Source organism: Epargyreus clarus, unplaced genomic scaffold (genome assembly GCF_041222505.1).
Source record: "Epargyreus clarus isolate Ecla_fem2 unplaced genomic scaffold, WU_Ecla_fem_2.2 ptg000007l, whole genome shotgun sequence".
In the NCBI taxonomy this organism is placed as follows: Eukaryota; Metazoa; Arthropoda; class Insecta; order Lepidoptera; family Hesperiidae; genus Epargyreus; species Epargyreus clarus.
The window spans coordinates 26714305-26728398 of NW_027332215.1; the positions used below are offsets into that span (position 1 = coordinate 26714305).

The window sequence follows — 14094 nt, forward strand, 5'->3', positions numbered from 1 at the left end:
GTATGTACAAATTATACAAATAAATAAATAAATAAACAAGCTTCATGGAATCACAAGTAAATGAGGAGATATTATCATGTTTTAATTATTTGTCGTGTTTGGTCCGCCATGATTACGTTACTAACAAGAAAAAGACAACGTATTCCTTCCACAAGTAAAGTGACAGAGACGCAAAATTTACGTCGATATTTACATATGAATATTTTGAAGGTAGTAGAACCCCTTATGATTCGACTCCGGCGGCACCACCGCCACATCTATGTCTGCCTCATAACTAATGCGTATCTAGTTACTCGAGGCACTCGACGTTTGTTGCAGCTGTATTTTGGAGGGGCCGATAAAAATCAAGACACTCCTACTCACAATTTTAATATGGGGAATTTGATGATAATGATACTTATATTTCATAGATTTGTAAATTTCATTTACTCACTCCACACAACATGGAACAGAGAACGTCTTTAATCACGACGCAGTGATTTTTGCAAGCGTAAAATTCGTCGTTTTACAGTTTCGTACATGGCTTATTTTCTTTTGTTTCGATGTTGTTTTCGTTTTTCGCCTCGATTTGTTCGGGTAACCAGGGTAACTCACACTGTTATTGGATTTGAGAATATGGTGATAACATTGTAGAGTTAAAAAACACCGCATTCAGAGAAAAACATTTTTTTTTTTACTTAAGACTATCCCTCTATCATTGTTCAAGGTTTTTTTAATTCTAATTGAATTTTTTTAAAGTTAGTGCATGTTCAACACATAAGATTGAAATCGGTCAAATTGTTCCCTAAATTATTTACTATATTCGAATTTATATCACAAAATTATATACAAACCATTCATTATGGGTTGATAGTAAGAAGAGGAAAATATATAAAATTAAATTTTCTGCAATTTCGCTCTTTTCACTCATAAAAAGTGTGGGTAGAGGGTACAGAGGCCGATTACTGGTTAGGAGCGGCGAACTGGCTGTTTTACAGAATATGGAAGTCTGCTACTCTCGGAATATGCAATGACAAGGGAGAAAACAAAGTCATCGGCAACATTTGTTGCAGCCTTACAGATAGAAATCTGTAAGGCATTAGAAGACCAGAAAAATATCATGCAAAAATTTTGATTTCTATGAGGTAGCAAAAAAAAAAAAAATTCGGTCCCCAAATTTGCCGCCCCAAAAATCTGCCGCCCTAGGCTGAAGCCTACTCAGCCTGCTGGTAAATCCGCCACTGTGCGTATCACATCAAACTACACATAGCGTTATCAGTACCTAAGTACAAAAATCTTTATAGTCATTGTCACATTACCAAGTATTAATGTTAAATATTGCCAGTTCAATATTTGATATCGGAATTATGGCGCCGAATCTAATTACCGATTAATTTATCGCAGACAAATATTGCTGGCTTGAGATACCATCTTGATGTCATCTTAGAAATATTTTCATTACGGTAAAAAGTTGTTGTCAAGTAGTGGAGTCTGTGATCGGCACGAATGACAAGTCATAGTGGATACTTATTTTATTAGACTAGTACTAATAAAAATATCGCGCATAATATGGTCGCTAGGCCGGATGGCGTGCTCAACAGATAGAGATTTTAATACAAATAGTATTTCACAATGTATACATCATTTATTATAGACCTGGTACGACGAGAATATAAAAAATAAACAAGCGGTGGTATTGTAAGCTAGAGCAGCGAGCTTGTACAATGTTATCAACATACATATACGAGTATCTAAAAGTAGACTGCGAGTGACCACCTCACCACGTACGATTCAAAGTCAACAGATTTTAGGAGAATACAAACTCTATTTCCTTAATGTACAGTTATGTTTGCGCGAGCTCGCAGTATGTACCTACGTACTGTTTGCGGGCCGCACCTCGCGACGCGTGCACGAAGTCGGTCGAGTGCGGAAGGCAATCGTTTGTCAAATTGAAATACTTCTCCGTCCAAAAGCTTCTACGTGTTAAAAGTTCCATAGTCCTATTATACTATATTAAACTAGTAAAAGTTTATTTTACTGATTTTTTTATCAAAAGCGATGTGGATATTTGAAATAAATAATTTTAATGGAGTTATTAATTGGTTGATTGATAATACTATTTTGATTCCACAATCTAAATTTCAAGAATGATTTAAAAATAAAAATTACCTGGACTTGGCTGGATCTTCCCCGCTGTGCCGCTTGGTGTGTATGGTGCCCTTCTCCACGGGCGCCAGCTCCCCGGTGCGGCCGGTGGCGTCCTGCAACACCTTACTTATATCAAACCACCAAAATACCACAAATAATATACAGGTTTTGGTCTCAAAGATTACAGAAAAGGGTAACAGATCCGAGTCTCCTGGACTAGCTTATGGTGTTGGTATAACTTCACGTTCAAAACGTGTATCATTGATTAAATTCATAGATTAATATTAATTTAATACTATATAATACGGGTACATAAATTTCGTTGTTCCCAGCTCCAACGCAATGGACGTGGGACGGGTATCAAAATAGACAATAAGTTATGTAAAAGTCTTAAACGTAAACATTTTACTGTTAAAATTTGTTAATGTATAATATTATATAACATGGAATTTGAATTACAATATAAACAAAGAGACACTCGCTCGCAGAGTTCAAACTACTGAAGATAGAAACTTGTTTTTGTATGTTACTTGGGATTCCTATGAGACGTAATAACTCATTAAATCTGTCGGTTTTGAAGCAGGAAAATTATTACTCAGATTTTGGTTAGAAACAATGTAACAATTTTAAAAATTAAAACCTAACGAATTAAACAGGAGTTGAACATTCTTATGGAATTCTTTATTTTCTAGTCTTAAACGTGATATTGACTGAATGCTTAGTTTTGGTTAGAAAATAAGTCTTAATGATATTATATTGAATTATTTTTGAATTTTGCACCTCGAATGAGGTAAACTAAGGGTTTCTTTGTTGACAGTTTACCAGATTACGCGTACGAAGTCGCGGACAAAATGCTGATATAATTATAATATGATTATAAATGTTACATAATGGTCATCTGAATAAAACCAATATTAAAATTATATAGTGACGGTGTGCTTATTATATCCAATGTAAAGAAAAAGTCATGGTGATTCGAATTTTACGACTATACAACTCATGACTATGGTGGACCTAATAAACAACGTAACGAACTTGATTATCTATTACATTGAAACAATTCTGAAGTTTCCTACTGAGGTTTTATTTACTAAGAAAATTACAAATACGCGATGGCATTAAATCAGTTGCAACAATGTTAACACATTTTATTATAAAAACCTACATAAAAATAAAATTTCGTCACTCATGTCTATTCATAGTAATTTGTGAGACCTAGTGTCGTATATAATTATAGGACAGGTGGTGCTAAACAAATTTGGCAGGCGGCAAAGTTCGCTTTGACTTCGTATCCGAAAGTTCGCTTGGCTTAGCGCATTGAAAACAATTTCGGAGTGCTTTGTAATGTCCGGGTGACACTGAACCTGTCTCACGTCGAGTTAAGCTCCACATCGTAAATATAAATAAGCTACAACTGCGCTAAAACTGCAAATAGATTCACATATTAAATGAGCGATTTGCCGTGCTCGCTATAGCGTGAGCGTAGCGTAAAGAATATTCGATAGGTTCCATGCAAGCGTACAATGTAAGGGCAAATCAAATTATGAAAATGTTTTAAAGTTGAAGCGTTCTGTAATGCACTAATGCCAATAACGCGAGAGAGCCATTGAAGTCGTGGAGTGCAGTTCACGTCGAGCGCGAAGGTCGCTCACGGATACTGGATGTTGTAAACGAGAACTTTAATGAACATTTTAAAAGTTTCAGCGTCGCAATTCACGAGATCGGAGCTTTCTCAAGCTTGAATTCAATAAAGGAAATTGGTGTTTTGAGAACCCTTGTATTAAATCTGGATTTAAATTCTGGATACAACGACAAAAGCCTGTACTAACATAACCTATTAATACCGTATTAACCTAACACATACACGTACAAGGTCATTTTTTCAAGTGGGCCTTCTATATGGAATAGCGAATAATGCTGAAAGGAATTACAAGGCCGCTTATGATAAAATATAAAACTGCATCATTAGTAAAAAAATATTTTGCCCTAGCCAAGAATCAGAGGACTTCATTCGGGTTCGTTCATCATGGTAGGTTAATTAAAATAATTATATGCTGAAATTATAATAATTATTATAATAATTGAATGCTGATAAATTTATAATAATCTGACGAGTTGAGTGTGGCGTTAGGGAGTGATAGGGTCACAAACACAAAAATATCGTTACGGTAATCGGGGGTGTAACCGTAATTTATTATCTTCTTTCTTGAATAACTTTAAATTTACATATTGAGGAAAGTATAACAAAAATATATTTGAAATCTCCACAACAAGCCCTTTCTTTTGATAAGTCACACGATGCAGTTTGCCAAATCTTATTTTTATTTTTCGGAAAGAGCCCTAAAAAGGAAAACTGAGAATAAGTAAATGGATTAACAATACTATATTCATATTTCGTATCTGAACTTACCATTACTCTTTATGTTGTAAAAATCTATATACTTCTTCAACAGTTATTACAGTTAAATTCAGGAGTATTTCTTCTAAAATTCTATGCGCAGCGAAAAAAATCCGTTTACCCGTATGCACTGTGAGCTTGATAGATGGCTTTGTGTAATTGACGTTATATTCTGAATTTACTCGAACGATGACGCAGGGACGGCTTCAAATTAAAAGTTACATCGATGGAGAATTAGCTCCAAAATATAACAATGCAAACTTCATGGATTCATAAAAAACATTTCTGTTTAAAAACAATAAACATATGCGAACGTGAATTCACAAATTGTTAGTTAAATTTTGTAATATGAACATCATATTAAAGTGCAATATCGATTTATTTATCGATCGATTAGTATATACAGTGTATAATGATACTCCACGGGAATATAACTAATTTAATATACATGTAGAAGTAAGCTATGAAGTGAAGTAAGAGAGAGTTATGTAGATTGCACAGCAAGCATAAAAGTGATCGTAGTTACCAATTCTACCTGTGATCCGGTGCCGGGGCCGTCGCTGTGGCCCGAGGTGGCCTTGCGCATGGAGGTGAGGCGGTAGAAGGGCGGCGTCTCGGTGCGCTCGATGAGGCAGTTGAGCGTCTCCACCGTCTGCAGCTCCGTCATCATCTCGTCCAGCAGCCGCTCGGGCCTCGACCGCGCCAGGTACAGGACTACGCGCTTCGCCTGTACCGGTTACACATTTTGTTACACTTACTTCCTCACAAAGAGGGTAACGTCCAAATTTTTGCACGCCGTACAGCCCAAACGGCTCGATGTATTTTAACCATGAGTGGGAGTAATTCAAGATATATCCATTTAAAACAGAAACGAACCGCGGCTAAAGGCTAGTTATATAAATAGCCAAATATTAGTATTGTAGCCTATGCCACCCCCACAATTTAAACGCATCCGACGACATGTCCATGTTAAAATCCATAAAGTCGTCTGGACTGTAGGGCGTATCAAAGTGTCACACATACATAGGCACGCTCGAACAACGCTACCCTCTTCAGTCGGTTTAAAATAACGCCTACGATATACATAGAATTATATTTTCGCTATGCTTTCCTCTACTTAGTGTTTATGTCTGTTCTATTTAGATAGAAAAACAAGAAAACAACTACTACAAATACCGGTTAGTGATAACACTTAATTTTAATGAATAGTTATAATGATCCGAATCTAAGGGTGGGTTGCATCAAGTAACTTTAACAATTATAGAAGACTAACCAACCGTCAAATGCATGTTTAAGAAAATAATTAGTTGCACCATTTTAGTTGAGGTTGAAATTACGTCATAACTACTTCACTTTAACCGCTCAATTTCGATCGGTTAAAGTTACAGTATTTGTCAACTTCCCTATCTGTCAATTTCGAATAAAAATTACGGTGACAGCGACAGAAATGACGTTAATGACATATCAATTGGTGCAATACAGTATTCTTACATTCCATCGCTACCGTCAAAGTTACTGTTATAACTTTAACGCAAACTTTAACGGGCTGTCGATGCAACCCACCCTAAGTGGTTAGCGTTAGGAACACGCTAAGTCCGATAAGCTATTAAACGAAATCTTAATATAAAATATGTAATTAACTACGAATGTGTTAGTTTCCAGAAAATTGTCACCTGTAAAGTGTTTCATATGAAGACGATAAGGAAAATTGAAGTATGGCGATTTATAAAATACTTACATAGGGCAAGAGTTCGTTGGGCGCCATGCCGGACACGATGATGAGGTAGCGGATGATAACCTTCAGGTTGTTGGGCCAGCACGCGCACAGCGTCGACCACAGCTCCTCTATCTCCTTCGGGTGCTTGTCGGAGAACTGCCATCAAACATCACTCATTATTTTTAGTATTTGTTACCATAACAACTATAAGTACGCGTATTTTCAACATATAAAGTGACTAAATGATTACTTAATAGTTAAACAATTAAATATTAGTACGATTCTTAGTTTATAATTATTATTGAGTTTGGGCTACTTATTTTGAAATATTTTGTTTAGAAAGTTTATGATCACGATCATGCAAAGTTAAGAAATATTATTTACTGGTAAACTATAGACATGAATATCGAAGTTATGATATTCTATTATTTTTTTTATTTAATGATACGTGTACCTTTTTATTGTTTTTTTTTTTTTGTGTTTTGTGTTTACCGTTTAGGCGTGCAACCTCAATGCATAGTTTCAATACAGGTGCGTTCACAGTTATATTCCTTTATTTCCTCTCCTGGCGACAGCTCAATATTTTACTAAAAATCATAATGATTTCTTGGCAATTAATCTGTCGCTAGTGATTTAAAAATAAGACGAAAAGTGTAATGTCATTTCAAGTATTTTTTTAAATAAAGAATTAAATGTGAAATGGCGGATTTTGTCATTTAAAAAAAATATCAAAAGTAATCCTGTAATTGTTAGTACCTATTAAAGTAATCAGATTAAAAATTACATATGTAATCATTATTATAAGTAATTTGATTACATATGATTGTCCTATGTATATGCTCCCCAATTTCAATTAGTATAAACTCCATCTCGGTTTCCCTACTGCGAATTACTGACGACTAAATGCACATGAATAGGCGAATGTGGCTCATATGTGCTTAACGTACTTATATGAAACGTATACAGTCCTCGAAACAAACAAAGCTTTCAGGTCTCAAAGGGAGGAATGAACCTCTCCATCACTTAAAAAAAATTAAGAGTGATAGCGAGTACCGATGACTGGTACATCAATCAAACTATGTGTCTACGTATCCATTATAACTAGCATACCGCCCGGCGATGCCTACTGCGTTCGTTCAACGTGAAATATAAATTCGTTTTATAAAACTTCCACAGAAATAGCACCATTCCTAAACTTAGAGAGAAGTTTTATAGTTGCAATACTTTTTCTTTAAACTAAAAATACAGATGAAGTCCCAAAAACTATGAACAACTTTAATTTCACCTTGTTCTCAGTTATTCGATTATAAAAAGCTAAATATATGTAGGTACATTATAGGAGTAAGAGCTTATATAAGACGGTATCGTAGCAACGCCCCGCGGATTGAAATTTACGTAATATTTCATTTTGCTTTTCTTTAGGTACACTCCAAACATTATATAATGTACTAGCTGTGCCCGCGGTTTCACCCGCGTTAAAGATAAATCTACCATTATTATATACAAAAAGAAACCGTCAAGACTAAATAAATGGTCTTTAACATGTGCCTGCCGGGGCCCAAGATTAAGGTAGGTATATTGTATTTCTAAAGGAGAAGGCCAGCATTAGGATTACCGTCCTAGAAACAACTTACCCTGATGATTCTGGGTTTTGGAGAGAAACACATGTTGATGGTGGTATGTTTGGTAGTGTATTTTTTATTTCTTGCATCTGCACGCATCCTTTATGGTAGTGGGGAGTGGTACATACTGCATGGTTTAAAATATATACCATCATCCATATTGGTAGCGCATTGTTGTGAAGTAGTTTTAATCCTAACTTAATATAATTTATTTGGATAAAGATTCATATTTGAAATCTATTAAGCCCATTGGAACATCAACTTAAGATTTATTTTAATTTAAAACATAAAAAAGCGTGTTAAAAACGTAATTGGGGGTACACATAAAGTACACATATGGTGTCGCGGACTTTTCATGATAAACAATATTGCCATACATCATTTCTACATAACTATTACCATTTCTACAGCGTTCACCAAGATAGGAATCCGATGAATAATCCTTTTTCAATTTAATCGATACTTAGTAGGTAATTTAAAAAAAATATACTTAAATTACAATAAAGAAATGTTTCTACATAAAACCTGTATCAAAACACGTTCAGTGGTGTTCGCTATAAACGTTAAAACCTTTTGCAAATCCTACCACCACCACTGAAAAAACCACTTTAAAATACCTCCTTTATGTATGAGATTCGCTACATTACAGAGGTCTATCAGGGACTTATATTGGTGATCATGTTTAGTTTTGAAAAACCTTTTTTAATGATTTACAGCCTGTATAGCCTATAGCCCTTCGGAATAATTTACCTGATATATTTAGAAAGGTTTATTCAAATAGAACCAGTATTTCCAGAGATTAGTGAATTCAACCAAACGAACTCTTCAGCTTTGCAGCAGAAAAAACATTGACTTATCATTGTATAGTCTTAACGTACACAAAAATATGATACTTCTATCAATTAAAGAAATGTCATCATGTTTCACAATAAGTTGAAATAAGTTTTAATCATAATCGCGCATTGTTATTTATTATTATACGCTAGAGTAAGAATTTTCTCTTTGTTTTTCAAGTCTGTTAATATAATCCAATCAGGTTGACATAGTACCTTGTGAATCATTTCAATCGACACCCGCATCATCTAACTATGGAAACTTACACTTGCGACAAACCTTTTAGAAGTTGATTAGAATTTAGCACATTAACTTTTAGTAAAAAAATATATTAAATTATATATACCTTGCTTAAACGGAGAAGGAAAAAAAATTGAGGAAACCTGAATACCTGAGAGATTTATATATAAAATTTATTTTATTTTATTTTAACGATTTTATAATAATGAAGATATCGATTACAATTACTAAAAATTGTTTAACTAAATATCACAAACAAAATAAAAGAGTACAAAATAAATAAAACAAATAGTACAAAATAAAACAAGGCAGTATATTTTATTTGTGATACATTATACAATAAAATGGTCAGGGAAAGTAGGCTATCACGTAGTTTCTCGAGACGGCCATTACTTAAGAAACCATTTACATCGTTTTTGCCAGGTCAATAAAAATACATTCTACAAATATTTTCGATTCATTTAAATTTCAAATATAGTGCTGTATAGTTGAAATAACTACAATGGAACACTTTTTATTCTGTATTAATATTTATGGTTAAAAACTTAAGCCCTTACATTTATTCAGACCATATTTCAGACAATTTGTTTTGTTAAAATGTAGCCTCAAAACAAACAATTCTACGAAATAATATCGCCACCGTATACTCCCACGTTTCACTGTCTGGGTCTAACTCGCTTACGAAACAACGGAGTTTTGATGGCCTCCCACGTGGCAAGTCTGGGTTCGAATCAAAGTTACTTATGTTTTTAAGTAAAGATACGTAGTCTGCTATCAATCGATTGTGTGTATTTTTTTAAATAAAAGTTCACAGGGTAAATATCCAGGCTTATTGAAAAAATAAAACAACATAAGCCTTTGGAACATGAGAGTGGGAGTCTTATCCTATATTAATAAGCATACACTTTCGTCTGTCCGACCTTTATTAGTAGGCCATTATCTTACCTTGACAGTAATGTAGAAGAGGTTATTGAGCACCATTTCGGTGGCTTCCACGGAGCCGAGCCCCTCTCGCCGCCCGGCGCGCCCCGCCTCCGCCGCGTAGTACTGCCAACAAACGTACACGTAATGACGGACAATGTCTTTGATACATCTCTATAAAAAAACAATTATAATACATACTAATCGATACGTTAAGTTTCGTCTTTTTCCACAAGTTCGAAAGTAAATTGATTTTTTTTTAAATAAAGGAGCAGCAAACGAGTATACAGTCCTCCTGATGGTAAGTGGTTACTGCCGCCCATGGACATCTGTAATCGACTCCAGACAGGATTAGATATTCCTACTTGAGGTCTGCCACAGATGCGCCACTACCCCAAGTGGAGCAATTACAGTCGTCCATGGGCGGCAGTAACCACTTACCAACAGATGGACTGCATGCTCGTCTGCTACTCCTGTATTATATAAAAAAACATTCCAAGCGGCTCCTCGATTGGCACACAATTCCACAATCACCGAGCCCGAACCGTGGGTCGGCATCGTATGGCGTGTGATTTAATTTATTTATAAACTGTTGTTTTCAGACTTCATTTCATTCCTATTGTTCGTGACTGCCGACCGTATCACGTGGGCTGCACTTGCTATTTTTGGACATTTGTGTAATACTACATTTTATTAGATAATAGTTTGATAAAATTTATTTAAAAACGATTAAAATAGAAGAATAATTGGCCAAGTACGATTCGAACTCGCAAATGGAGGCTTCCGTACCAACAAATATATTTTTATTTTTAGTATTTGTTACCAAATGATTATAAAGTGACTTAATGATTACTGAATTATTAAGGAATATATATTATAATGATTCTTAGTTTATAATTATTATTGAGTTGTAATAATTCCAATTAAAAATGCTTAACTTATATTTATTTATTCTTGCTAACAACATTTTGTCGTACAAAATATATTTCGTACTGGTTATACCCAGTGTCGATATAAATGTAGCAAGTAACGCCATATATTGGAAGTTCTGTATACCATCGACGTGTGATGCATACCGTGTGCGCTGACAACTTATTATATGTGAAAATGTGAAAACTTATCATATGTGAAATGAAGGTGGTAGAACCCTTTGTGGTTCGACTCCGGCCGCACCACCGCCACACCTATTTCTACCTAATAACAGCAGTGTTAGGCGCTGCTGTGTTCCGGTTTGAAGGGCGTGGTAAGGGAGATAGACTTTTCCGAGGTGTTCCAACTTAGTCCTCAGGGGAAGCGGCGCATCTGTGGCCGACCTCAGGTATGAATATCTAATCCTATCTGGGGTTGATTACAGATGTCCATGGGCGGCAGTAGCCACTTACCATCAGGACTGCATGCTCGTCTGCTACTCCTATATTATAAAAATAATAATAATAATAATAATAGATGGCGTTAGTAGTAACTTCCGGGCGTTGATTTCTTGTATGTGGACCTCTTTTATATTCAACTTTTTATCCTTAGTGTTTGTTCTTGTAGCGCCTAACGTTATACAGGGTGTAATTTTCAAAAAGGCCTTCAGGGCCCAATCAGTAACTATAAGGATTAGCGAAAAATGCTGAAGGGAATTACGCGGCCGATTTTGATAAAAACTAAAACTGTATCATATACTTGACAGTTATAACAATAAAATATGAAATATGTTTGATATGATAGCTTATAAGTGAATTAAAACTACTGCTACTATACAACTAGTAACATAAATTATGCAATATATAGTTTAATTTTTAATATACTCTAAGTATTTTTATTTCAAAAAAGAAATTTTCGATTTATTCATCTGTGGGTTGCAAATTCCAAAACGGCGACGGTGCGGCTTAAAATGTCATGTGACGTCATCACACGAATAATAAACAAGGCAAATAATAATTATATCGTTTGCTGTTAGAGTTGGTTGAATTTATGTTGTGAACCGAAATGAATGTGAATCTGCTTAAAGAAGATATACAATGCAATAAATAAAAATGAATACAAAAACTTCCGTGAAATAACCTATGGAAATCACAAATAAACAAGTAAAATATTATTTATATTTACATTTAATAATTTCGGACATTTCTTATCCGACTTCCGATAGAAGAAAGGTTGTCTTTAAGTGATTATAAAGCTTTTTTAAAACTATACTTATATTCTTATGTGAATTGCTTTAAGGTTATTTATTGGTTATATTTATATTTTCAGATCTTCGCGACAGTCGTATAGTGATGACGCTATAGGGTATGTGCAGTTTAAGAGGCAGGCAAGTTTGTGTTTCATGCAAAGTAAAAGTTGTCCTAAATACAAGGTACATCAAAAGTAATGCTCAGTGTCCATGACTGTATATGAAAAGGAAAGTATTAATAAATGTGACGACTGTCCTGTCAAGGATGCAGCAAACATGCAGTAGCATTTTTATTGTGGAGTAATAGAAAGTGAGGAACCAAAAGTTTCAAAGGTGATCAGCACTCTGAAGTACATAAAGTAAAGGAAATGGGAAATAGTAGTTCTTTAATTGAGTAACCTACCCAACAAGATTAAGGAAGGAAAATGACCATACAGTTGCTGTTATTGCACTACAGATTTAATTCTGAAAATGACAGTTATAAAAATATATATCCAGTAGTTACAGAAAATAATTTTAGAAATGAAGAAAGCACACACTCAAGGAGCACATAAATTTAGTGTAGCAAGAGCTTCAATATACAAGAAAATAACAGCTTCAAAATGCTTTGAGGTTATCTGTAGTAATTATTGTAAATGTAACATATAATGATAAATATATACAAAAGTACTACGGTGTGTACTCAATAATAGACCCATATAAACTTTCTTTTTTTATTTTTTTTCCCCCGAGGGGGAAACCTTCAAAAGGTACCCGGTGCCGTGGGAGCGACACGGGGTTATGTGGAAATTTTTCCGCACTAAAACCGCCCCGGTAGCCTACCTCGGCGCTGCGTAGAGGACTCCGGGATCTAAAAAGGAACGCGACCGGAGTCCTCTCATCGCACTGCCCCGTCGGCTCCGCCCAGGTGAGTTTGTATCACCACACCGTCTGGTGTATACGACGGAATGCGACCACACATACCGCCGTCCTTCCCGGGGTTGCTGGCCGGGCAGTTCGAGCTCCCACTCTTGCCGCCCGCAACCCCGAAAGCCCCTTTTAGTCGCCTCTTACAACAGACAGGGGATACCGTAGCCCTATTCTGGTCCCGGAACTACAGGGACAAGACCCATATATACCTAACAAACAAAGAAGTCGGTAAATAAAAGATTAATATTAGGAAATCATGGATTTTTAATTATACAGTTCTGTAAGTTAATCCGTGCACAAGTAATAATAACTCAGTCATCGTAATAGTTTAACTGTTTCTTATTAATTACAGAATGAGGCCTTAAAATAGAGAATTCTCGTAGACGTCTTATAATTCATTTATTCTATTCTTAATTAAAGCTATTGTAACTAATAATTGTCTTTATAATATATTAAAAATATGAATACTTTCTTGCTATTTTGTTCTGATTACATCCGGGTTTGATGATTAAGTGTAGAGGAATCACTCCTTATTCCTTTTTCTCATTAATACTTCTTCTATATGTTTGAATCCTCTCTCTGCAAGTTCTTTTAACGTTTATGAGATTTCGGTTTAGGAACGTGTATAAGCAAAATTGTTTGAATAAATAGCGATCGTACACATCGTCACTGCACACGTCTTATAACTTGTCATTTATTTCAATTTTAGTTATAAAAGCTAAATAACTACCAATTTTCTTATGAGCGTTGTTTGTTTCCCGTGTATTGATGTTCCGCCACGAAATGACACTTGACCGCCTGAATTAACGCGGCGTTCCGTTCACCGTAAAGAAAGTTCGTTTTTTATTAATAAATAGTCCTTTTTTCGAAAAAATGATGAATGAAAGGCCATATATAATATGTATATGAATTCATTAAAACAGTTTCCCAAAAAGTGCCAAGTAGTCAATCCTTATATGCAACACTATCAGATAGTGGAATCATATAGAGTGTGTATTTTTTTCAAAATGAACTCATTCGATTCACGGCTAAGGAAAAAGATATTTTAAAAAAGTAATGATGCAGTTTTAGTTTTTATCAAAGTGAAACAAAGAAAGACGGATAGACAGCGTAGTCTTAGAAATAGGGTTCCGTTTTCACCCTTCGCATACGGAACCCTAATACTGAA

General features: G+C 35.0%; 1 protein-coding gene across 1 annotated transcript in view; it reads right to left on the reverse strand.

The window, feature by feature from the left end:
- fry (microtubule binding protein furry) overlaps positions 1-14094 on the reverse strand; it is a 156029-nt gene that overhangs the window by 50309 nt on the left and 91626 nt on the right. Inside the window, exons 27-30 of the mRNA XM_073075401.1 lie at positions 9884-9985; positions 6264-6398; positions 5061-5252; positions 2149-2240 (exon numbers count right to left, since the gene is read on the reverse strand). Coding sequence (XP_072931502.1) covers positions 2149-2240; positions 5061-5252; positions 6264-6398; positions 9884-9985 — 521 coding nt within the window. The remainder of the gene's footprint in view (positions 1-2148; positions 2241-5060; positions 5253-6263; positions 6399-9883; positions 9986-14094) is intronic.